The sequence below is a fragment of the Jaculus jaculus genome, chromosome X (assembly GCF_020740685.1).
Source record: "Jaculus jaculus isolate mJacJac1 chromosome X, mJacJac1.mat.Y.cur, whole genome shotgun sequence".
NCBI lineage: Eukaryota > Metazoa > Chordata > Mammalia > Rodentia > Dipodidae > Jaculus > Jaculus jaculus.
This window is the reverse complement of record NC_059125.1, coordinates 51,945,577-51,968,804: the sequence shown is the minus strand read 5'-3', so window position 1 is coordinate 51,968,804 and position 23,228 is coordinate 51,945,577. Positions and strand designations below refer to the sequence as shown.

Sequence of the window (23,228 nt, the reverse complement as noted above, 5' to 3'; positions counted from 1 at the left end):
TTGATCACAGCTGCACAAAACTAGCCCATATAGTGTTCTAGGGATAATCACTTTACATTCCCACTAGCATGGCTCTCCCTTTCTTTATCTGACATAAAATTGTTTAATAATGGTATCATGTTGGTCTGCTTAGCATTACTCTCATAAGAAAATACTTTAGGGGGCTGGAGAGATGGCTTAGCGGTTAAGCACTTGCCTGTGAAGCCTGAGGACCCCGGTTCGAGGCTCGATTCTCCAGGACTCACGTTCGCCAGATGCACAAGGGGGCACATGCGTCTGGAGTTTGTTTGCAGTGGCTGGAGGCTCTCTCTCTATCTGCCTCTTTCTCTCTCTGTCACTCTCAAATAAATAAATAAAAATGAACAAAAAAATTAAAAAAAAAGAAAATACTTTAGGGGCCGGGCATGGTGGTGCACGCCTTTAATCCCAGCACTCGGGAGGCAGAGGTAGGATTAACATGAGTTCAAGGCCACCCTGAAAATCCATAGTGAATTCTAGGTCAGCCTGGGTTAGAGTAAGACTCTACCTTGAAAAACCAAAAGAAAAAAAGAAAACAAAGAAAATACTTTAGCCAGGTGTGGTGGCGCACATCTTTAATCCCAGCACTTGGGAGGCAGAGGTAGGAGGATCGCCATGAGTTTGAGGCTACCCTGAGACTACATGGTGAATTTCAGGTCAGCCTGAACTAGAGTGAGACCCTACCTCGAAAAAACAAACAAACAAACAAAGAAAATACTTTAGACACAACACATGCACACATCCTATCATACACACATAACACACAAAATAAATAGATAATAAATATTTTAGATAAACAACTTAAAAGAGGAAATGGGGCTGCGGAGACGGCTCAGTGGTTAAGGGTACTTATTTGAAAAGCCTAATTGGCCAGGTTTGATTCCCTAGTTCCTACAGAGTATCACATGCATCTGGAGTTTGTTTGCAGTGGCAGAAGGCCCTGGCATGCCAGACTCACTCTCGGTCTGCTTTGTCCTCTTTCTCACTTTCAAATAAATAAATCAAAAAAAAGTTGCCTCTGTGTGTGTGTGCGAGAGAGAAAGAGCGAGAGAGAGCGAGAGAGAGAGAGAGAAGAGATCTAGAGTATGGGAACACCAGAGCCTTCTCATTGCTACAAATAAACTCCAGACACATGAGCCATTTTGTGCAACAGGCTTTACATGGGTACTGGAGAATTGAACCTCAGGTCATCAGGCTTTGGAAGCAAGCACCTTTAATGGCTAAACTATCTTCCCAGCCCAATGATATATTTTTTAAAATTTTTATTTATTTATTTGAGAGCGACAGACACAGAGAGAAAGACAGATAGAGGGCGAGAGAGAGAATGGGCGCGCCAGGGCTTCCAGCCTCTGCAAACGAACTCCAGACGCGTGCGCCCCCCTGTGCATCTGGCTAACGTGGGACCTGGGGAACCGAGCCTCGAACCGGGGTCCTTAGGCTTCACAGGCAAGTGCTTAACAGCTAAGCCATCTCTCCAGCCCCAATGATATTTTTTTAAAAGAGGATATGAAGCCGGGCGTGGTGGCGCATGCCTTTAATCCCAGCACTCAGGAGGCAGAGGTAGGAGGATTGCTGTGAGTTCAAGGCCACCCTGAGACTATAGAGTGAATTCCAGGTCAGCCTGGGATACAGTGAGAGCCTAGATCGGAAACCAAAAAAAAAAAAAAAAAAAAAAAAAAAAAAAAAAAAAAAAAGGAAATGTGCCACATGTGATGGCACACACCTTTAATCCCAGCACTTGGGAGGCAGAGGTAGGAGGATCGCTGTGATTTCAAGTCCCCCCTGAGACTACATAGTGAATTCCAGGTCAGCCTGGGCTACAGTGAGACCCTACCTCAAAAAAAAAAAAAAGAGAAGAGTAAATGTTTATTTTGGCTCATTGTTTCAGAAGCTTCTGCTCATGGTCACTTGGCCCCTTGACTTTGGCAGTATGTCAATTAGGAAGAAAAGAGAGGAAGGAAATAGGATGCCAGTATCCTATTCAGGGCATGTTCTCAGTGACCTAAGTTCCTCCCACACCTCCCCGAGGCTGATGGCTAGGCCTTTACCACACTTTACCACACTAGGCCTTTGGGAAGCATTTATTCAAACCACAGCACAAACCTACTTTCAAGTGTTGCAGAGAGTTAACAAAACAGTGGGTGTGATGCACGGAGTCTAGTGCTTGAAGCAAAGAACTCAATATGTAGAATTAAAAAATAATGAAGCCAGGCACGGTGGTGGTGCGCACCTTTAATCCCAGCGTTCAGGAGGCAGAGGTAGGAATATCACTGTGAGTTCAAGGCCAGCCTGGGACTACAGAGTGAGTTCCAGGTCAGCCTAGGCTAGAATACAACCTTGCCACAAACAAAGAAACAAATAAAAAAATAATTAAATAATTTCTGTGGGGTCCTGTGGTGGTTTGATTCAGGTATCCCCCATAAACTTAGGTGTTCTGAATGCTAGGTTCCTAGCTGATGTATATTTGGGAATTAACACCTCCTGGAGGCAGTGTATTGTTGGAGGCAGGCTTATGGGTATTATAGCCAGTGTCCCTTACCAGTGCTTGGCATACTCACCTGTCCCTGTTGGTCACCTGATGTTGGCCAGGGGGTGATGTCTGCCCTCTGCTCATGCCATCGTTTTTCCTGCTATCATGGAATCTCCCCTGAGTCTGTAAGCCAAAACAAACCTCTTTTTTCCCCACAAGCTGCTCTGGGTTGGGTGATTTCTACCAGCAATACGAACCTGACTTTAACTACAAATGTCATTGCCTCAGATCTAGTGAAACATGGTCATCTGGAGCAACAGTTGGTAGAGGCAATGATGATGATCTAGTGATGATGATCACCATTTTCTATAGAAATAGAAAGCCTAGAACTTCCAGGCCTAATAAAATAGTTGTTGAAAGCATACAGGAGAAACAATAACAAAACTCCCCACTAGAGAGCTAGCACTATAAAGACATGGAGCATGTTTGTGTTTTCTGTGATTTTTGGTTTTGCTCACTCTAGTCCAGGATGACCTGGAATTCAATATATAGTCTCAGGATGGCCTCGAACTCATGGCAATCCTCCTACCTTTGCTTCCTGAGTGCTGGGCTTAAAGGCATGCACCACCACACCCAGCTATGTCTGTGTTTATTGCTGCAGTATCCCCAAGTATTCATCACAGTGTTTGAAATAGAATCAATGTTCAATAAAAACTGACTGGATGGATGGATGGAGTGGTGGTTTGATTCAGGTGTCCCCCATAAACATAGGTGTTTTGAATGCTAGGTACCCAGCTGATGCAAATTTGGGAATTAGCACCTCCTGGAAGCAGTGTATTGTTGGGGACAGACTTATGGGCATTATAGTCAGTTTCCCCTGTTATAACAACTGAAAAACAGACAAAGAAAGGCATGAAGAGACCTGCAATGGGTGTTTCTTTCCAACAGGTGATTCAATAACATGATCCCTGGTAGGTGCATTGGGGTCATATGGGTGCTCCCTTTGGGCAGATTAGCTCCTGCTAGTTTGAATAATTTCTAACTTTCTCAAAGACAAGCAAATAGCTGTGAGCAAAGAGGCTCTACTTGGGCTGGAGTGATGGCTTAGCAGTTAAGGTGCTTGCCTACAAAGCGGAAGGATCCAGGTTCAATTCCCCAGGACCCACATAAGCCAGATGCACTAGGTAGCACATGTGTCTGGAGTTTGTTTGCAGTGGCTGGAGGCCCTGGTGTACCCATTCTCTCTTTCTCAAATAAATAAATAAAATATTTTTCTTTTAAAAAAGCAGATCTAGAGCCGGGCGTGGTGGCGCATGCCTTTAATCCCAGCACTCAGGAGGCAGAAGTAGGAGGATCGCCGAGAGTTCGAGGCCACCCTGAGACTACATAGTGAATTCCAGGTCAGCCTGAGCCAGAGTGAGACTCTACCTCGGAAAAAAAAAAAGAAAGAAAGAAACAAAAAAAAGCAGATCTACTTATTTCAATGTTAAGGTTTTTATTTTTCACTTTGAATTTTTTAAAACTATTTTTATTAGGCTGGAGTGATGGTTTACCAGTTAAGAGGCTTGCCTGCAAAACCTAAGGACCCAGGTTTGATTCCCCTGCACCCATGTAAAGCCAGATGCACAAGGTTACACATACATCTGGAATTCATTTTCAGTAGCTGGAGGCTCTGGCGTGCCCTTTCTCTCTCTCTCTCATTTTCTCTGTCTCTACCACTATTTTTCCTTCCCTCCCTCTATCAAATAAATTAATATGCTTATTAACTTATTTACAAGCAGAGAGAGAGAGAGAGAGAGAGAGAGAGGGAGAAGAGACAAAGAGAATGACCATGCCTGGGCCTCCAGCTACTGCAAATAAACTCCAGAGGCATGTGCCACTTTGTGCATGTGGCTTACACGGGTACTGAGGAATTGAGCACTGAGCCATCAGGCTTTGAGAGCAAGTGCCTTAACTGGTGCACCATGTCTATAGCTCTATTGTTAAACTTTCTAGAAATACTACTTATCTCATTCATTTCTTAACAAACAAAATTCCCTTATTTGGGTGTTAATCTTCTCTATTTGAAAGAAGAGATCATTGAAATACAGAGATGATAGATGAGTTACTCAAGAGCACACATTCAGAAAGTGCTTTAGCTAGATGTGAACTTAGACCTGGTCACACCCTGAAGCTTATGCTCTTGCTACTCTATCAGTTCTGGGATCTAGCAGTAGACACATACCTATAGGCAAGGACCCTACATCTTTTTACTTTTTTCCTCAAGGTCTATCTCAGTGGCTGTCAAATAGTTTGGACTCACCATTTTTTTTTTCTAGGTAAGATCTCACTCTAGCTCCAGGCTGACCTGGAACTCATTCCAAAGTCCTAGGATGGCCTCAAACTCACAGTGATCCTCCTACCTCTGCCTCCCAAGTGCTGGAATTAAAGGCGTGCGCCACCATACCCAGCTTGTTTTTCTTTAATGTTTTTTTTATTTAGAGAAATTTTAATGTTGGTTTATTTGAGAGAGAGAGAAAGAAAGAGAGAGAATAGGTGCATCAGGGCCTCCTACCATTGCAAATAAACTCCAGATGTATTTGCCACTTTGTATATCTAGCTTCACATGGGTACTTTAGAATAAAACCCAGGCCATCAGGCTTTGCAAGCAAGAGCCTTTAATCTCTGGGCTATCTCTCCAGCTCAGTAAATGTTTTATGAATAAATCTATAACTAAAGAGCTCTTTCTATTCAATCATCAATATTTTTATTTTACTTTTTGGTTTTTTTATCTTTATTTTTTATTTTTTTTCTTTTTCAAGGTAGGGTCTCACTCTAGCCCAGGCTGACCTGGAATTCACTATGGAGTCTCAGGGTGGCCTTGAACTCACAGCAATCCTCCTACCTCTGCCTCCCAAGTGCTGGGATTAAAGGCGTGCGCCACCACGCCCGGCTACTTTTTGGTTTTTTAAGTAGTGTCTCACACTATCTAGCCCAGGAATTCAATATATAGTCTCAGGGTGGCCTCAAACTCATGGCGATCCTCCTACTTCTGTCTCTCAAGTGCACTGAGATTAAACGCATGTGCCACCACACCCAGCTAATGAATACTTATTGTTTGTAGTGTGTCAGGTGAGTCTAGGTAGAATCTAGGGATACCCTGGTGACCAAAATCCTCTGGAACTTATATCCTAATTGGAAGAGATATACTATAAACAGGAAATGTCAAATATTTGGGTGTGGGTAGCTCATGTCTATAATCTTAGCACTTGAGAAATGAAGCCAGGAAGATCAGGAATTAAAGGTCATCTTCTGCTACAAAGGAGTTTGAAGCCAATCTAGGTTACATGAGACCTTGTTAAAAAACAAAAACAGGGCTGGAGAGATGGCTTAGTGGTTAAGCGCTTGCCTGTGAAGCCTAAGGATCCCGGTTCAAGGCTCGGTTCCCCAGGTCCCACATTAGCCAGATGCACAAGGGGGCGCACGCGTCTGGAGTTCGTTTGCAGGGGCTGGAAGCCCCGGCGCGCCCATTCTCTCCCTTTCCCTCTGTCTTTCTCTCTGTGTCTGTCACTCTCAAATAAAAAATAAAAAATGAAAAAAAATATTAAAAAAATAAACACAAGCTGGGCATAGTGATACATGCCTTTAATCTCAGCATTCAGGAGGATCACCACGAGTCTGAGATCAGCTTGGGACTATATAGTGAATTCCAGGAGCTCCCGTGGTGCAATCAGTTAGTACGTGGTACTTATATATAGTGAATTCCAGGCTAGTCTGGGCTAGAGGAATACACTACCTTGAAAAAGGACCAAAAATAGGACAAAAAAGTAAAGAAAGGAAGGGAGGAAGAAGGGAGGAGTAAAAGAAGGAAAGAAGCAGGGAGAGAAAAGTAAAAAGGGAGAGAGGGAGGGAGGGAGAGAAAATACCAAGTAATGATAATTTTTCTGGAGAAAATTCTGAACACAGTGACTGGAGTGCTGGGGGTGAAGTTCAGTGGTATAGCATTGGCCAGCATGTGTGAGACCCTGGGTTCCACTCCCAGCACATCAAGAAAAAAAAAAAAAAGGCTGAGAAGTAGAAGAGGTAGGAGTATCTAAACTTTGAGACCAGCCTGAGCTACATAGCAAGACCTTGTATCAGGCTGGCGAGAGTGCACAGTGGTTAAAGGTACTTGATTACAAAGCCTTTCAGGCCTAAATTCAATTCCACAGTACTGACCTAAAGCCAGATGCATAAAGTGGTACATACATCTGGAGTTCATTTGCAGCAGAACCAAGACACCAAGGTACACCCATTCATATTTTTTTGCTCAAATAAATAAAAATATTTTAAACGATTCTATCTCAAACAAAAATAAACCAGGGCTAGCTGGGCATGGTGGCGCACGCCTTTAATCCCAGCACTTGAGAGGCAGAGGTAGGAGGATCGCCATGAGTTCAAGGCCACCCTGAGACTACATAGTGAATTCCAGGTCAGCCTGGGTCAGAGTGAGACCCTACCCCGAAAAACCAAAATAAATAAATAAATAATCCAGGGCTGAAGATATGGCTTAGCAGTTAAGGTGCTTGCCTGCAAAGCTAAAGGGCCCATGTTTGATTTCCCAGGTCCTACGTAAACCAGATGCACAAGGTGGCGCATGTATCTAGAGTTTGCAGTGATGCCTATTCTGTCTTTCTCTTTCTGCCTCTTTTTCTCTCTCTCAAATAAATAGATGAAAAGAATTAAAAAAAAATAACCAAATGACAGGAAGGAGCCAGTCATGTGAAGATATAAGGGAGGGGCCTTAGAAAACCAAACAGAGTCAAGAACCAGAGGCACCGATCAAGCTGGTGTACATTTGTAACTGATAAGAAGAAAATAGTGTGTCAAGAGCAAGCTTCCCTGACCAAGTACCCCACAAAGTGGAAACTTAAAGAACAGAAATGTAGGGCCGGGCATGATGGTGCACACATTTAATCCCAGCACTAGGGAGGCAGAGGGAGGAGGATCGCCATGTGTTTGAGGCTTCCCTAAGACTACATAGTGAATTCCAGGTCAGCCTGAGCTAGAGTGAGACCCTACCTCAATAATCAAACAAACAAACAACCAGAAATGTACTGTCTTGTGCTGGAGAGATGGTTTACTCATTAAGGCACTTGCCTACAAAGCTTAACGACCTGGGCTTTGATTCCTCAGTACCCACATAAAGCCAGATGCACAAAGTGTTGCATGTACCTGGAGTTACTTTGCGGTGGCTGGAGGCCCTGACACACCCAGTTCTTTCTGTTTGTCTCTCTTCTCTCTCTCTGCTTGAAAATAAACAGAAAAAAATTTAAAAATGTACTGTTGCATGGGGGAAAGTGGGGAAGGGGAGGGAATTATCATGGCTTATTGTCTGTATGGAAGCTGTCAATAAAAAAGTTACAAAAAAAATCCAGGCATGGTGGAATACACCTTTAATCCCAGCAGAGGTAGGTGGATCACCTTGAGTTTGAGGCCAGAGACTACATAGTAAATTCCAGGTGAGCCTGGGCTAGAGTGAGCCTCTACCTTGAAAAACCACCAAAAAAAAAGTTAAGAAAAAGAAATGTACTGTCTTACAGTTCTGGGGGGTTACAAATTTGAGTCAAGGTTTTCGCAGGGCTGTTTCCTTCTTAGGAATCCGAGGCAGTATAAGTAACATGTCTATTCCCCAACCTTCTCCTGGCTTTATGACACTGATCTTTGCCTTTATTTTCACATGGTGTTTGCTTGTGTATGTGTGTGTATGTATTTGTGTCCAAATTTCCACTTCTAAGGGCAGTAGCTGTATTTGCTTGGGAACCCACCTTTTTTAGTATGACCTTATTCTAAGTTATATCTTCAACAACTAAGTTTCCAAATAGGGTCACGTTTTGAGGTACCTGCAGTTAGGACTTCAACATGAATTTCTGGAGGACACAATTTAGTGCATAACATGAGGTTAGCAAGACAAGCCAGATGAATGTCAGAGAAGGTTCTGGAAATAATGAGAAGTCATCAAAGATTTCAAATCGGAGAAGTAACATGATCTAATTTGCTTTAAAAGGATTATGCTGGCTGCTGGATTAGATTAGGAGAGAAAACAGCCTCCTGTGCTACATGACTCACATGGCTGTCCTGTAAAGGATAGAAATTCTCATCAGAACAACCACTTACTGGACCTGAGGCTTCATTCTGCATTGTCCACCAACAGTTCACAGCTAAAACAAATTTAGCTTCCAAATGATAAGATTAGCTATATTCATGACCACATATAAAGTATTTTCTTTCCTGAATGCTTACTTTCAAAAAATAGGCTGCAGTGGTGGTGCACACCTTTAATCCCAGCACTCAGGAGGCAGAGGGAGAAGGATCACTGTAAATCTGAGGCCATCCTGAGACAGAGTGAGTTCTAGGTCAGCTTGGGCTAGAGTGAGATCCTAGATTTTTTAAAAAAGAAAGCAAACAAATAAAAGTATGGCGGAGGAGAACTTTTCTTCAGTGGTGTAACCACTGATCAGTTGCCCATGGGCTAGTAAGTTGCCACCTATGCTCACACAAGCAACCCCAGTTAAATTCAGTGTGTCACACACAAAAAATAAAAGCAGAAGGGAAGAACACAAGCAAGTAAGAGCATGGGGGAGAAAAAGAGGTGACAAAGAATCAACTAAAACAAGTTTGGTTTGAAAATTCTATAATGAAGCCAGACATGGAGGTGCAGGCCTTTAATCCCAGCACTTGGGAGGCACAGGTAGGAGGATCACTGTGAGTTTGAGGCCAGCCTGGGACTACAGAGTTGAGTTCCAGATCATCCAGGGCTACAGTGTTACCCTACCTCAGGAAAAAAAAAAGGAAAATGCTATAATGATATCGAATATTTGTATGAAAATTTACAAATATATTTTTTTTAAAGACACTGTGAGAGGAGTGCTCAGCATTGCAATATCTCTATCACAGCTTCCAAGGCTCAGGGTCTAATGTGTAAGAGGTGGCAGAAAGAATGTAAGAACTGAAGGAAGGGTAGGACTCCTTACAACGTGCTCCCTCCAGACACAAAATGGCCTGGATATCTATGACCTCACAGTGCCCGACACTACCTACACAAGACCATCATAATAGGAGGAAAAGAGCATGACATCAAAATAAAAGAGAGACTGATTGAGATAGGGAGGTGATATGCTGGAGAGTGGAATTTAAAAGGGGAAAGTAGGGGGAGGGAGGGCATTACCATGGGATATTGCTTACACTCATGGAAGTTGTTAATAAAAATAAATTAACTAAAAAAGACTGTGTTCCAATTTCTGTTACCTCCTGCCTCTCAGATGCTGAGTAAATCACAACCAATGCTTTGTCTCATTCCTTCACATTTTCCCTGACTCATAAGAGCTGCGAAGTTCAAGGTTGCATGTATAACATAGCACTTATAGTTTGCATTATAGACAACCCTCCTCTCTATTCCCAAATACAGCCATGTGTAGTGGCATCCATTCACAGACAGGGAATTTTCTGTTTTGGTGGAAGACAGGCAAAAATACTACTAATTTTGTCAGACTGGGAGATGTCTGGGAAGATATTCTCTGAGTGGCTTTGAGATCTTCAGACATGGCCGAGCAGGAGTGAACAACATAAGTGCATCCTTCTAAGTAATGGTAGGTGACATACAGAAATTTCTTTTCACAGTGGGCAGAGGTTAATGCACAGACTCATACCTGGTCAAAGTGCTGAGAATTAATAACTTTTGAGTGTCCACCCTAAACAAAACATCTATAGCACCATCTCCATGACTCAGAGAACATTGTAGTAGAAGGGGTAGAAAGAATGTAAGAGTAGAAAGACGGAGAGGAATGCTATCTTCTGGATACAACATGGTTCTTAGGAGTTATCCTCATGAATGGGGGAGGGAAATCATAAGATCCACACCTCCCCCTAGAGTAGCTATTGGCAGTTAATGGTTGCTGGGGGAGGAGTCCTGTTCTTTAGTGGTGTGACTACTGGTTAAGTTGCCCATACTATACTCTAGTAAAGAACCCCCTCACCTGTGCTTATTGCCAGTGACCCCAATTTAAATAGCTTATTGATTGATGATTGGTTTACTTCAGAGAGAGAGGAAAAAAGAAAATGGGTACACCAGGGCCTCTTGCCACTGCAAATAAACTCCAGACACTTGTGCCACTTTGTGCATCTGGCTTTACATGGATGATGAGGAATCCAAGCTGGGCAAGCTGACTTTGCAAGTAAGCACCTTTATGTGCTGCTGAGCCATCTTCCCAGCCCAAGTAACCCTAATTTAACTTGACATAACAAGAAGTAGAAAGAGAACTTGGAGGGTGAATTTCAAATGTATATAAAAAGAAATTTTAAAATAAGCTTTTTTTTTTGTTTTTTTTTTTTTGGGGGGGGGGTCATGTTCTAGCCCAGGCTGACCTGGAATTCCCTATGTAGTCTCAGGGTAGCCTTGAACTCATGGTGATCCTCCTACCTCTGCTTCCCAAGTGCTAGGATTAAAGGCAGTGCCACCACGCCTGGCCTAACTTTTTATTTGTATTTATTCGGGGGGGGGGGGCGAATGGGTAGGCCAGGGCCTCCAGCCACTGAAAATGAACTCTAGGTACATGCACTACCTTATGCATCTGGCCGGCATGGATCCTGGGGAATTTAACCTGAATCCTTTGGCTTTGCAGACAAGTGCCTTAACCACTAAGCCATGTCTCAAGCTCCTATATTTTTTAAATTTTTATTAACATTTTTCATGATTATAAAATATATCCCATGGTAATTCCCACCCTCCCCACTCCCACACTTTCCCCTTTGAAATTCCATTCTCCATCATATTACCTCCCCATCACAATCATTGTACTTACATATATACAATATCAACCTATTAAGTATCCTCCTCCCTTCCTTTCTCTTCCCTTTATGTCTCCTTTTTAACTTACTGGCCTCTGCTACCAAGTATTTTCCTTCTCACGCAGAAGCCCAATCATGTGTAGCTAGTATCCACATATGAGAGAGAACATGTGGTGCTTGGTCAAGCTCCTATTTTTTAAATTTATTATTTATTTGCAATGAGAGAGAGAGAATGGGCACACTAGGGCCTCTTGCTACTGCAAACAAACTCCCAATGCTTTTAACACTTTGTGCCTCTGGCTTTACATGGGTAATGGGGAATCGATCCTGGATCACCAGGTTTTGTAAGCATGAGCCTTTAACCACTAAGCAATCTCTCCAGCTTAAAAAAAATTTTAGAAATATCTTGCTTGTACAGCAAATAATATGGATATCCTTTTTTAAATTTTTATTTATTTGAGAGCGACACACAGAGAGAGAGAGAATGGGTGTACCAGGGCCTCCAACCACTGCAAACGAACTCCAGACGCGTGCGCCCCCTTGTGCATCTGGCTAACGTGGGTCCTGGGGAATCAAGCCTTGAACCGGGGTCCTTAGGCTTCATAGGCGAGCACTTAACCCCTAAGCCATCTCTCCAGCCTTGGATATCCTTTTATGGGAGGGGCTGGTGCTTTCTTTCTCATTGTCTTCACCTGCATAACTTCTTTGAAAAGAAACAAATTTTCAGGGCTGGAGAGATGGCTCAGCAGTTAAGGTGCTTTCCTTCAAAGTTTAATGACCTGGGTTCGCTTCCCTAATACCCACATAAAGCCAGAGGTACAAAGTGGCATGTGCACCTGGAGTTCCATTTGTAATAGCTAGATACCATGGTACGCCCATTCTCTCTGTGTCTCTCATCTATCTCTGCTTGCAAATAAATAAAATAAGTCTTTAAAACTTTCCAACATGGAGACAAGCATTGTAAAATGATTTTTAAAATATTATTAGCCGGGCGTGGTCGCTCATGTCTTTAATCCCAGCACTTCGGAGGCAGAGGTAGGAGGATCGCTGTGAGTTTACCCTGAGACTACATAGTGAATTCCAGGTTAGCCTGGGCTAGAGCGAGACCCTACCTTGAAAAACTATATGTGTGTGTGTGTGTGTGTGTGTGTGTGTGTGTGTGTGTGTGTGTATTTGATCTATTAGGCTAGCGAGTGAGCTTCAGGGATCCTCTTGTCTCTAGCTGGGATTAGAGAAGCATACTGCCACATCTGGTCCTTCTGCTGGTCCTTCCACTGAACCATTTTCCCAGCTTTATTATTATTTATTATTATTTTTTGAGACAGTCTCAAATATCACAGGGTGGCCTAAGATTCCAGATTGGATTACACATATATACCATCATGCATGACTCTGATTTCTTTTCATGGTCAGGAAAGCATGTTATTATTTGCATTAACGAAAATGTCAAATAAACAAATAACTCTCATGTAGTTGAATTTAGTATTCCTAGTACCTAGCTAAGGATATAATCCACTACTTAGTTTTTATTAAAAAAATGTATTACCATACAAAGAATTAGGTTTAATTATGCTGTTTTAAAACAGGTATTTTGGGCTGGAGAGATGCTCAGCAGTTAAGGCTCTTAGTTGCCTGCACAGCCTAACAACCCCTGCTCAATTCCCCAGTACCCACATAAAGCACAAAGTGGCACATGCATTTGGAGTTTGTTTGCAGCAGCTGGAGTCTCTGGCACACCTATTCTGTCTGTCTCTTCTCTTTCTGTGCTTGCAAATAAATAAAATATTTAAAAAAAAAAACAACATTGAGCTGGGTGTGGTGGTGCATGCCTTTAATCCCAGCACTTGGAAGGCTCAGGTTGGAGGATCTCTGTGAGTTCAAGGCTGGCCTGAGACTATAGAGTGTGTTCCTAGGCTAGAATGAGACCCTACCTTGAAAGAATCAATAAACAATTTTATTTCCCATCCCTTCCCCGTCCCCATCATAGTCTTGCTTCCACTTTCATGTAACAAGAGACCTTTTTCCCACCTCAGTCTTTCTCAATACCTCTTCCTCCCCTCATATGTTCTCCTATCTAGTTTCATAGCCTATAGCTGCTCTTGTATCTTCTTTACCTTTCTGATTCTCAGTTCCCTCTGGATAAACCTTAGCCACATCCGCACTTTCATGATTGCACTGACATCTAGTGGTCATTTCTAGGATGCTCTTTGAACACTTGGTGGCAGATGACTAGATTGGTCAGTGTATCATATTTCATCAGAGAATCTTCTTTTTTTTAATTTTTTTTATTTATTTATTTGAGAGTGACAGACACAGAGGGAAAGTCAGATATAGGGAGAGAGAGAGAATGGGCGCGCCAGGGCTTCCAGCCTCTGCAAACGAACTCCAGACGCGTGCGCCCCCTTGTGCATCTGGCTAACGTGGGACCTGGGGAACCGAGCCTCGAACCGGGGTCCTTAGGCTTCACAGGCAAGTGCTTAACCGCTAAGCCATCTCTCCAGCCCAATCAGAGAATCTTTTATCTGTACCCTATAGCAACAGTCTTACCAACTGTTCATTAATTATTCTTTTTTTTTTTTTTAATAAGGGAGGGAGAAAGAAGAGAGAAAGGGCAGGTGAATATGGGCACACCAGGCTGGGCCCTTTTGCTACTGCACATGAACTCCAGATGCATATGACACTTTGTGCATCTGGGTTGACATAGGTACAGAGGAATTGAAACTGGGCCTGGCAAACTTTAAAAGCAAACACTGCTGAGCCACCTCCTCAGCACCCAAGTGTTTTTATTTTATTTTTTCAAGGTAGGGGTTTCACTCTAGCCCAGGCTGACCTGGAACTCACTCTATGGCCTCAGACTGGCCTCAAACTTAACATGGTTCTCCTACCTCTGCCTTCTGGGATTAAAGGCATATGGCACCATGCCAGGCTCGCTCCCTCTCTCTTTCTGTCTGCCTTTCTCTCTCTCTCTCTCTCAAATAAATATATATATATATATTTTGAGGTAGGGTCTCATTGTAACCCAGGTTGACCTGAAATTCACTTTGTAGTCTTAGGGTAGCCTCGAATGTGATGGTGACCCTCCTACCTCTGCCTCTCAAGTGCTGGGATTAAAGGTGTGTGCCACCATACCTGGTTATGAATAAATATTTCTTTTAAATTATTTATTTATTTGAGAGCGACAGACACAGAGAGAAAGACAGAGAGAGGGAGAGAGAGAGAATGGGCGCGCCAGGGCTTCCAGCCTCTGCAAACAGACTCCAGACACGTGCGCCCCCTTGTGCATCTGGCTAACGTGGGACCTGGGGAACCGAGCCTCGAACCGGGGTCCTTAGGCTTCACAGGCAAGCGCTTAACCGCTAAGCCATCTCTCCAGCCCTGAATAAATATTTTTAAAAGTCTAACTTTCCTTTATTCTCTAGAGGGTTGGAAAGATGGCTCAGTGATTAAGAGTACTTCCTGTATAAGCATGGGGCTCTGAAAAGACCTGACAGATCACTCAAGTTTAATTCCCCAGGACACACATAATCACATGGGTGTGGCCACAGTCATGCAGGGGGGACAGAGATGTGAGGATCACTGGAGCTCACAAAAACATTTTGCAAGCTCAGGGATCATTGACCCAATGTCTCACTATAATCATTGCAAGTGAACATACCCTATTACAGGCACGTGCATAGGACACTGCATGGGCACATACAAAATGCACATGCATGTGCATATACCACACCACATTACACACACATGCAAAAAGGGAGGTGTGACCAAATTGCCCTCTAAGCACTTATGTTTTTGCCCATATATTAATACTAATCTCACTTTTGGTTAAAGATCCTTCTTTTTCAGATGATGGTGACCACTGGAGTGATTCAGAATGCACCAAAGTGGCAGGGGAGATTGTACAGTGGTTAAGGCTCTTTCTTGTAAAACTCATTGGCCCGGGTTCAGTTTCCCAGTACCCATATAAAGCCAAATGCACAAGGTGGTGCATGCATTTGAAGTTCATTTGCAGTGGCAAGAAGTCCTCACATACCCATTCTCTCTCCTTCCCTCCCTCCTTCTCTCCCTCCCCCGCCTCTTCTTGCAAAATAAACAAATACAAGGGCTGTTGAGATGGCTAATCAGTTAAGGCACTTGCCTGCAAAGCCAAAGGACCCAGGCTCAATTTCCCAGGACCCACATAAGTCAGACACACAAGGTGGTACATGCACATCTAGAATTCTTTTGCAAATGCTGGAGACCCTGGCACACCCACTTTTTTTCTCTTTCTGTCTCTCAAATAAATAAATAAATAAATAAATAAATAAATAAATAAATAAATAAATAAATAAGAGAGATATGGAGCTGGGCATGGTGGCACATGCCTTTAATCCCAGCACTCAGGAGGCAAAGGTAGGAGGATTGGCCTGAGTTCAAGGCCACCCTTTGACTCCATAGTGAATTCCAGGTCAGCCAGCACTTGAGTGAGACCCTACCTCAAAACAAAGAGGGGTGAAAAAGAGTCATTACATATATAATCACTTCTCCATGCCTCACCACAGTTTAATTTGTATGGTCACTTTGTAGGGCTTCTCACAGAGGACATTTTATTGCCAACATACTAGAAGAATATTTGAATCACTCATCCTACTCATTTGAAGTAAGTGTAGGCAAGAGGCCTATTAAAGTACATGGTCTGAAAGCTAGGGCTGGAGAGATGACTTATTGGTTAAGGTGCTTGCCTGCAAAGCCTAAGGACACATGTTTGACTCTTCAGATCCCACGTAAGCCAAACTAACAAGGTGATACAAACACACAGGTTGCACATGTGTCTGGAGTTTGACGGCAGTGGCTGGGGGCCCTGCTGTGCCAATTCTAACTCCTCCTCATTAAAAAAGGCTAGCCTGTTGGGTTTTTTTCCAAACAAAAAGAGTCCAAAAAGTGAGAAAAAATGCAGCTACTAGCTCATTTTCATGTCATCATGAAACTATCACCAAGGTATGGGAGCATGTAGGTAGTCATGATAAGTGAGGTGTCTGGGTATCTGGAAGCACTAGATTAGTGGTGGAACATTTGCTTAAAATATACAAATCCCTGGATTCCATCCCCAGAAGAGAGATACAAAATTTGTAAGTAAAAAAATAACTAAGTATTTAATAAAACTTGTCTAAGAACTGAGTCTGATAGTAGTGGCTTGCAGTTGTTTTTATATTACCATTATCCAAGTCCCACACTGCACCCCCATGGCTTCTTTTATGACCAATAACCAATAGCCACAAAGTTTAGGGCCTTCAAAAACCCACCAGGACCAGGTTGAATAAGGCTGTGCTTTATTACATGCATAATTACAAATCTGTGCTAAGTGAGAATGTATAAAGCAATGGCGACCTGGGTTTAAGCCACACAGAGAAAGGACTGGACAATCCCATTAACCCTTCTGCCAGTGTTCATTCCATTGCCTTGAACATGATTGTTTCCATTTCTTACAATTTGCATAGCACTTACTTGTCAAAGTGCTTTCTATTCATTGTCTCAGTTTATCCTCACAACAACCCTGTGAGGTAGGTAAAGCAATTTACACTATCCCCATTTTGCAGATGGGAACACTGAGGCACAGAGCGGTTAAGATCTTGAGGCTAGTTAGTAGAAGCATAAGGAATAGAAATCAGGTCTCCTAACTCCCTAATCCATGTTTTCCTTTTTATACTACCAAGGAGCAGAACGAAGTGAGCAGTGAGTCACAGATTTGGTTCAGGCTGTATCTATGAGCAGGTGAGGAGAAAGCTAAGAAAGCATGGTTGGAGGGATGGCAATACTAGGATAAATAACTGCTCTGAACAGCTCAGCACCAAGGTTCCTGTGGAAACACAGGTGCTGTTAGCTTTGGCTGAAGCATGTTTTTGGGTGTTGAGCTTCTGCAGATATCTATACATTAGCTTCAGCAGAACATGAACCAACTCTCAAGAAATAAATGTCCAGCCAGACAGGATTTCTTTGGCTACTGTGGTAGGAGCCAGTCCTATAAGTGAGCTTCCTATAGAGACATTCACATGGTGCCCTCCTGGCTTCAATGGCTCACCCAACAGCTGGTGTATTTCCCATGGCCAGAAATGAATGGGCAGAGGTAAGAGCTGGAGGCTGGCCTTGGTCAAATGAAGAAGAGTCAACATTTATGATATCACTGTCACCCTTAGGTAACATGACCAAGATGCGGTCAGGCCCAATTCCTTTCTGGTGTGTACCTGGTTAGCAGCATAGCTTCAAAAGACAGTTTAAAAGAACAGAATATTAAACATATATTTTTTTTATCTTGAATGGAATACATTTTAATTGTTACACAGTCCCAAGGACCAAATATATAGTAAAAAAAAAAGTCAATACTTATATAAAAATGGAATACTAAAAAGGGAATAACAAAGAAAGGTGAAGAGGGGACAAAGTGACATGGAAAAGGGATATGTTGTGAGGTACCCTCTTTATGACAGTGAGGCTAAACACTCCACCTTGAGAAAAACCAATACAGGCCCTGCCTTCTTCCCCATTTCACTAGATGGCTTTTCTCTCATTACATCTTAAAACTTCCCCCAAATTCCAGTACATTAGGACTAGTACATAATAAGCTTTAGCAGTAAACACTTCATATGTCTAAATTGAGATGTTTTAGCGCTTCACACTCCCAATGAGACTTGCTGGCTTTGGACCCTACTGTGGAGTGAGTAAAGTGCTAATGCTCCATCAATCTAGGAGCTTCCATTCTGTTCCCAGGATTTTCCTCTCCTCCCCACCCAGGTCCACATTAAAAACAGCATGCCTGTAAAATGGAGAGAGATTTGAATTCAGGACATGGTGGAGGAGCAAAAGAAAGAGAATAAAGTTGTAGAGGGAGAGCGAGGTGGAGGTTGGTTTTTTTGCCTCATCTGTATTATCACATGCTTATTCTCTTCAAAAGGCCAAACTTTTGGCAAGGCATTCAGTCAACAAGTGTGCAGACAGAGGCTGAAAATCCTTTGGTGGGAACTTAGAGGTAGGACTTTATAACTGAAAGATTGGGATGGGATGAGCAACCTGGTAGGACCCATTTGAGAACTGCAAATTCTATATCTCATATTCTTTCTTAGAGGATTTGGTAAAATCAGATTAACATTATGGGGAAAAAACAATTTTGTTCCCAGTATCTCTTCAAAAATTTTCCCAGATTTAGATGATTCGAAATGAGAATGTGGCCAGCAAATGTAGGGGAATTATCTAAAAGTTGCTGATACACACTTTCCCAGAACTTCTCTCCTTGAAACAAAGGACTGAAATTGAAGCAAAGTCCAGCTCTATTACACTCACTAAAACTTCAAACTCACATAACTCCTGAGCTGTAATCTCAGGAAATCCACTTTGCCCTTTACAATATATAGTAAGGATACAAGGGGCTAAAACCAGAAACCAAGTTTATCATTTATTTAGATATTTATTTATATTTAGATGGTGCATCCCTCCTTGAGGCAATGTCTTAGGTCAACCTTCTCTATACAACTCAATTGTCCTTAAGCCAAACAGTGCTTTGTGACTCTAGTTTGTTTGGGAATCCTGCACTTAGGAATGACTTGCCTTTTCTTGGCCTCAAAGCACACAATCAAGCAGTTTCTATACACCCAGTGCTAGAATGTGTGGCCTGGGATATGGGATGGCTTTCTACATACCATCTGACACAATTTATATATTTTGTTACACTGTGTTCTTCTACTGCCATTGCTTTAAATGTCTTCCCCAAAGAGAATCCAGAAAATTCCAGAGGTGGTTACAAAAAGTATTAGGACACTAAAGTTAAGCCCACATATTTAGAGATCTGTCTTTTTTGTTAGTTTGTTTTTTTTTTTTTGTTTTGAGGTAGGGTCTCACTCTAGTCCAGGTTGACCTTTAATTCACTATGTAGTCTCAGGGTGGCCTTGAACTCTCGGGGATCCTCCTACCTCTGCCTCCCAAGTGCTGGGATTAAAGGTGTGTGCCACCACACCCGGCTTTAGAGATCTGTTTTTAACAAAGGTCTTGTAAAAGGTTTGGATTTAAACTTTGGCACCAAAACAATTGGATTAGTTTGCAGTTCAATTAGCAAATTAATTGTTTACTCAACCAGCTGGCAAATTCAAAGGATCATCACTGTCAGATAATACCCCAGAGACTATCTGTTCTCTAGATCATATATATTGCCTCTACTCTGCAGCTGGGCTGAGCCAGGATGCTAGGCCAGAAAAGAGGAGGGTTTTGCAACTCATTGCTAACCAATTACCAAAAGAGACATGATCGTTAACTGAGATATTATTTCACATTGTCAGTCTCCTGTTTGTTTCCTCAAATTTAACTCATTAAGCCTGCTTTGGCTCCATTAAGTTCTTGAAATTGAAGATGTGAAAATAAAAATATTGTAGTTAGACTATGGCAAATCCATAGATGCTCACTCCCTTCATGGCTGAATGTCCACCAGATGTATTTTCTTGGAAAATTAAAACTATGTTGAAACACGTACTGGAATTCTTTTGTAAACTGATCCCTTTTGTCAGGCAATTTTATTATCTAGTACCAAAATGACTTTTCTCAATTCATTTCAAAAATCACAATCTAATCTTTTGCCATTGAGGTATGCAGTCATTTGAGGCTACTGACAGGCTTCTCAAATATTGGCTTCAAATTTTTTTTTGGGGGGGGGCGGGGGTTAAGAATATCTGATAGGATGGCAATGGCAGGAAGAACACTTTCCTTTACCTCAAGACAAGAACTTGTAAATGTCCAGGTGCTGAGCTAGTAGTCTGTAGAGTGCTCTAGTCACAACTAGCTAACCTTTGAGCCAAAACATAGGATTGGACATATAATGGACACCATATATAGCTGCTTCTATCATACAAGCTACAAGGATTCCTGAGAAACTGAGGTTAATAAATGGATTCATCAGGAGCGAGGTATCAAAGGGATATCATCAGTTCTCTGGAGGGCCAATTGGTGCTTAGCATATAGAAAATATACCTTGGCACAGTGTTATCTAATTTCTTGAATTTATTCTCTGAAGTAGCACCTTAACACTGGCTCATCAGTCTAAAATGTAGAATCGAGCCTAGAAAGGACACAAAGGCAAACTAGACACCCTCTGTGTCCCTGCTGCTCTATGAAATATGACCAAACCTCCCCTTGCCATCCAAGACCAGGCATTTCCTGTTTGGCAAACTTTAGTGGGGAAGAATGGCTAATAACATGGGTACTGAACCAGAAATGTACAGATAAGAACTTTGATCACCACACCTTATACTAGGTGGTCAGGCAGAGTCTCATCTGATACAAAGAATGCAATGGTGTGGAAGGAACAAGACATAAAGTTACCAAGCCATGACCATGATACCATGGACCCTGAAGCATTCTTTTTCATTAAAATATTAGAATGATATATTTAAAATGAGAAACTCTAGTGGCTGCCTTGATATGTTAATAGATAAAAATCAAAATAAGCTTTGGCTACCCAGCCCTGGACAATAAAAGAATTTCTGATTTTGGAATGATAAGAACTAGGGGTAAAAATTCCTAGACTCAGGGAACAACTTTTAAAATGAGGTACACAGAGGTGCTTGGGCAGGGGCTTGGGGAATGTGCCAAGTGCCTGTTGATTCTAGACTAGCAGCTCCAAGGGAAGTGTTGGGAACAGACTTGTAAAATGAGCAATGCTGAGCTCTTACATCTGACAATGCAGTCTCACTGCCATGGGCATCTAGGACAGAAATGGTGGCATGGCAGCAATAAGGGCCACAGAGCAAAGGAAAGGACTATGTCTCACTTCTAGTCCATGGGCTGTGAGACTGCTGAGCACTGGCTTATAATTTAACTAGCCTTAGTAGTTTTTTTTTTTTTTTTGTCATTAGGATGATTAGCCAGGCATAGTTTTCTATTTCAACAAGAAGATTCAGCACTGTGAAGAAAAAGTAACAGAATGGAGGGAGGATAATTGCATATGGGTAAAACTACAGAAATGCAATAGTGGTTGGAATGATGGTGGTGGCTCTTTATTTCCACCAAGTGTTCCTATAGTGTTTTTTTTTTTTTTCTTAAGCTATCACAAATGTAGTAGGAAATTGAGACAGGCACCTTTTCAACTGGATACAAGCACCTTTGGTGTTACTAGGCCTTGTCAATACCCCTAGGTCGTAGAAAGGCTCTGAATTTCAATTAGAACTATAAGGATGGGCCTTCAGGGAAGTCACAGTTGCCTATTCTGTTCCAATGCTGTTAATATATGTGAAAGTATCCTGAGTCTAATTCATGTTTATGGTAACAACACTGACCTGTTATATATACTCAACACTAGGAGTAGCATGGGTGTCCTGTTATTTTAGTACTTGTGGTCTTCCCAAAGGAATGCACTAGGATGCCAATGCAGCTCTGAATCTTCTCTAGTTTACCAGTATGCAGTCTAGACTTGGTTCCATTTACCCTTCTTACATATTCCAGAAGCCTAAAGCACCATCATTCATGGAGGTGGCATCTGGATAAGAAAAACAGTTAGGCCCTCACACAAAATTGTGAAATTTCTAGTCAGAAACTTTGCTTGGAACTTTACTAATCATTCATGTCAAAGAAACTGGAAGAAATCACTCTTTGCTACTAACGAATTCATGGCAAAGTCCTTGTGTACTAGCTAACATATACCACCTGGAAAATTAGCCTTTTTGTAGACAAGGAGAAAGCTCTGTAACTTATCTTTGTGAACTTTAGAGAGTACCAGGAACAAGCAGGCTATGAAAGTCAACCTCTCTAGATTCCTTTAGAGAAGATTAACCAAAGCAGCATTGTCTTATAATCAGAAATTAAAATTAACATATACATACACACATAATAAACTAATAATGCTAAATATTGTAACAGCAATAAGGATAACATTTGAACTGAATCTTCACAGTCTAGAAAATGCCATTGCTATTTCCTTCTGGCTTTCCTTTTTGTGGTTTGAAAAGCAAAGCCCCTTAGTTTAGACTTCATCTTCCACCAATGACAGTTAGATTCCTTCCAAAAGATTTTTTCATAAGTTACCTGCAGACTATATGCCAGGACAAGTTGGAATTTTTCTTGCATAGTTTTCAGTGATTGCATATTGGCTAACAATTACTCTCAAATTTAAAAAAAAAAGTGTTTTAAAAGAACAAATATAATTAAACCATAGCAATCTTGTTTACACTTTCATAAACCTTTCCTAACGCAATATCACAGAAGCCTAACTGTACTTTCCCCTAAAGAAAAGATCAATTTCCAGAGATTATGTAGTGCAACTGATTAACTTGTAGGAAAGAGACAACACTAATATGACTTCACCATCCAAATGTGGAAAATGTGTTTTGGGTACCCAGTTAATAAAATAGTTCCATGTTCTGAAATGTCCTTCTTCCTTTATATCCAAAACAACCCCATGTTTAGTTGAAGAGAATGGAATCAGGATCTTGGTTTGCCATCTGGGCTATATGCTTTAACACATCCTTTTTGGTAATTATTCCAAGTAATCGCCTGAAAGGTAAACACAGACAACAAAACCAAAATAAATATACAGTGAGAATAGTGCAATACTATTATTAAAGATGATATTCATCCTCTTCAGTCCTTCTTAATTTGGTCTTTCAACACTACCTGTACTTGGAGAATGATGAGAAAAAAGGAGTAGAATATGTATCCCAGACAAATGGAACAAGGCATGCATCTTTAAATATATTCACACTACTTCTAGGTCTAATGTTGTGAATTTCCCCTGACTTAAATATTTATCTCTAAACATGTGAATCATACCTACTGCAGACCGGTTCACCTATCCCCATCCCTTCCAGAACCTGATCCTATAAGCCAGCGGTTACTTAGCCCTGCTCCTAGCAACAACATGTTCTGTGTGGGCTTTTTTCCAACACATGACCTCTTTGTTATTGTCCTGTAATCCCTTGTGTGTCCT

At 41.8% G+C, this 23,228-nt stretch overlaps 1 protein-coding gene across 3 annotated transcripts in view; it reads right to left on the bottom strand.

Annotated features, from left to right (window-relative positions):
• Window positions 1–16,582: 16,582 nt before the first annotated feature.
• Window positions 16,583–23,228, bottom strand: part of Clcn5 (chloride voltage-gated channel 5) — a 251,784-nt gene continuing 245,138 nt past the window's right edge. For all 3 annotated transcript variants that reach the window (XM_045141109.1, XM_004670060.3, XM_004670061.3), the window contains one exon: window positions 16,583–22,795. In XM_045141109.1, the coding sequence (XP_044997044.1) occupies window positions 22,705–22,795 (91 nt within the window). In that variant the 3' untranslated portion in view covers window positions 16,583–22,704. The remainder of the gene's footprint in view (window positions 22,796–23,228) is intronic.